Genomic DNA, 3,803 nt, shown 5'->3' with positions numbered 1-3,803 from the left:
GCATAGAATGTGTACAAGATTTCTCCTTCCAAGAAGGGTAAATGCGAGCATGCATGCAAAGGAAACTGATTTCCCTGTACCATTAAATATTTGCACAAGTGAAAAGTCACAAAAGCTTTGATATATATACAGTATCAATATTAAGTCGTGACTTTTGATGTTGATTGGCAATTAATCCATTTTATGGCACCGAGGTACCTTCATCCGTTCAATGTAGTATTATAGGAAAATTTTGGTTCGTATTCCATAGTACTATTCCTGTTTCTTCAAATTCCAATCTCTAAATTCACGTAGAACACAATGGCAAATAAACACGCCATAGGAATCGATCTTGGCACCACGTATTCATGTGTTGCTATCTGGGAGGAGCGAAATTCTCGCGCCGAGATCATTCACAACGATCAAGGAAACAGAACAACCCCTTCTTTTGTTGCTTTCACTGATTCACAGAGATTGGTCGGTGATGCTGCCAAAAATCAGGCTTCAACCAACCCAACCAACACTGTCTTTGGTACTATATCTTTATCTCATCTTCTTTTTCACCAATTGTTCTTATAGCACGAAATCTTCACAATGCTACTTTTCACAGATGCTAAGAGGTTGATTGGTAGGAAATATAGCGATCCTGTTATTGAGAATGATTTGAAGCTTTGGCCGTTTAAGGTTGTAGCCGATGCTGAAGACAAGCCAAAGATTGTTGTTAACTATAAAGGCCAAGAAAACGAACTTACTCCTGAAGAGATTTCATCTATGATCCTCACAAAAATGAAGGACATTGCAGGGGCGTTTTTGGAATCTCCTGTGACTGATGCTGTTGTTACTGTCCCTGCTTATTTCAGCCACTCTCAGCGGAAAGCCACAAAAGATGCCGGAACCATTGCCGGCCTAAATGTTATGAGGATCATCAATGAACCTACAGCTGCGGCTCTTGCCTATGGCCTTCAAAAGAGGCCTAATTGCGCTGAAAAGCGCAATGTATTTGTTTTTGATCTTGGCGGTGGCACCCTTGACGTGTCACTCCTTACTATTAAGGGTGGCACTTACCAGGTTAAGGCCACCGCCGGAGACACTCATTTAGGAGGAGAAGATTTTGACAATAGAATGGTGAGTTATCTTGCTAAAGAGTTCAAAAGGAAGCACAAAGAAGACATGAATGGGAACTCAAAAGCTTTAAGGAGGTTGAGAAATGAGTGTGAGAAAGCCAAGAGAATACTCTCATATAACAATGAAGCCACCATTGACATAGATGCATTGTTTCAAGGAATTGACTTCCATTCAACCATGACTCGTGCCAGGTTTGAGAAACTCAACGATGATCTATTTGAAAAGTGTATGGACACAGTTAAGAGGTGTCTTGATGATGCCAGAGTCGACAAGAACCATGTACATGACATAGTTCTTGTCGGAGGCTCATCAAGAATCCCCAAAGTTCAGAAGCTTCTGCAGAGTTTCTTTCCCGGAAAGGAACTCTGCAAGAGTATCAACCCCGACGAAGCGGTCGCTTATGGCGCCGCCGTTCAGGCTTATATGATAAATAACGGTCATGGAGGCAATGATAGTAAGACTTTGAAGAACTTGGTCTTAATGGATGTTACTCCACTTTCGCTCGGAACATCGATAAAAGGGGATCTCATGAGTGTTTTGATTCCAAGAAATACTCCAATTCCTGCAAAGAAGAAAGGAACATACTTCACAGATTCTGATGACCAACCTACAGTTTGCGTTGATGTGTATGAAGGAGAGAGGTTAAGAGCAAGTGAGAACAACATGCTTGGATTGTTCTCTTTCGATGTTCCTCCGGCCCCACGGGGCTTTCCAATCTATATATGTTTCGATGTAAACGAAGATGGGATCCTGAGTGTGTCTGCGGAGGAAAAACTCACCGGAAAGAAACAAGAGATTACAATAAATAATGGCACGGGAAGGTTTTCGGCCAAGGAAGTTGCGAAAATGATTGAAGAAGCTGAAATGTTGAAGGATGAAGATGAGAAGTACAAAGAGAGAGTTAAAGCAAAGAATGCTTTGGATGAATGTGTGTATAAAGTGAAGAAAGCTATCAAGGATGGGAACTTTTTCTCTAAGGTTTCTGCAATGGATAAACAGAGGATTATGGCTGCTATTAGAGAGGCCAGAGAAATGGTTAATAATGATGGGGTGGAACAAGGGGAAACGTATCAGTATAAGAAGTGTTTGATGGAGTTGCAGAGTGTTACTAATGAAATAATGGGCAAAATTAACAGTGATTATGAAGAAAGTGATAATGGGGATTAATTAGCATAGTTTCTTTTTGTGAGGATCAAGTTTTGATCGATGACCCAGGCAGGGAATACAAAATTATATTTCAGACTTAAATGCTCTTCCGTTGTGCTAACTTATTTTAGCCTATAGTTCACATTACTTGATCATGATTTTTACTGTGCTGTGTCTTGCAGGGTATGTCTAAAACGAGCTCAACCATTATGTGCTTATTGAATGAGCCACACTTATATAGGCCATTAGATTTTATTAGATAAAAATCAAAGGCTAATATAAAACAAGAGCATTGATGGACTCTAATAAATATAGAATATCATAGTACATAAATAAATGTTTTAAATGGCAATATTTTAATACACAATACTTTAAACGACAACAAAATCTTTTATTCTTAAATAATTAAATATAAAATATATGAGTATTTTTTATTTATTAAAATTAATTATTACAAAAAAAATTTATAATATTAAAAAATTATGTTAAAATAATATTTTAAACTATAACTAACATAAAACTATAAAAATAATAAAATCATTAAAATTTATTTTATATTACTTAATAAATAATTAGATTATTATATTTAAAATTTATTAACTTACTACTTTTATTAAAGATACTATTATATAGCATAATTTTTTATAAAAATATTTTTAAAAAATAATTTATTTAAAATATTATATATAATACATGAAAATATTTTTTTTATTTTTTAATTTTTTTTAGAAAAACAAAATAAATAATATAATTTTAAATACATACCTAAATAAAAAAATTAATATTTTCATGTATTATATATAACGTTTTAAATAAATTTTACTTTTACAAATATTTTAATAAAAAATTATATTATATAATAATATATTTAACAAAGTAATTGGTTAATAAATTTTAAATATAATAAACTAATTATTTGTCAAGTAATATAAAATAAACTTTATTTATTTTATATTTTTATGTTGTAGTTTAAAATATCATTTTAATATTATAAAAAAATTTGTATATAATAATTAATCTTAATGAATAAAAAATTTATATTTTTTGTATTTATATTTTATATTTTTTAAAATAAATTTTTTTTATCTTTATATAATAAAATATGTGAATATATATATATATATTATGGGTGGTAAAACGGGTCGAACTCGCTAAAAAATATGGGTTGGGTTAGAATTTGAAACCTGTCAAATTAAAAAAATTCGCTAAATTATGTATATATGTTCTAACTTCTAATTATGTGACTTTATTTATTTTATTTTATAATTTCGTATATATGTTCAAATTATGTGATTTATTTTTTAAAATAAAAATGGTTCTATTGACAAATATTATTTTAAACAAATTTATTGAAGTTAAAAATTTTAAAAATAATAATAAAAGTTATATTATAATTTGACTATTTTTTATTTGTAATTAATTGTTTAATTATTATTTTTTAGTTAATTTTAATTAATTTTATTTTTCAAACAAAAAACAAAGTCAAACGACTAGTATTTTGTACCCACTTTAGTTGGCAGGGCGGGCTGGCCCGTCAGCCCGTCCCGCTTAAG

General features: G+C 31.5%; 1 protein-coding gene across 1 annotated transcript; it reads left to right on the top strand.

The window, feature by feature from the left end:
- The first annotated feature begins 300 nt into the window (after positions 1-300).
- On the top strand, positions 301-2,271 carry LOC130945872 (heat shock cognate 70 kDa protein-like). The gene is made up of 2 exons (XM_057874567.1): positions 301-511; positions 590-2,271. The coding sequence occupies exons 1-2, from the start codon at positions 301-303 to the stop codon at positions 2,269-2,271; spliced, it is 1,893 nt and encodes a 630-aa protein (XP_057730550.1).
- Positions 2,272-3,803: the final 1,532 nt, after the last annotated feature.

Source organism: Arachis stenosperma, chromosome 8 (assembly GCF_014773155.1).
Source record: "Arachis stenosperma cultivar V10309 chromosome 8, arast.V10309.gnm1.PFL2, whole genome shotgun sequence".
NCBI classification, from domain to species: Eukaryota; Viridiplantae; Streptophyta; class Magnoliopsida; order Fabales; family Fabaceae; genus Arachis; species Arachis stenosperma.
Note: the sequence above shows the minus strand (reverse complement) of the source record. Positions and strands in the feature narration are given on the sequence as shown.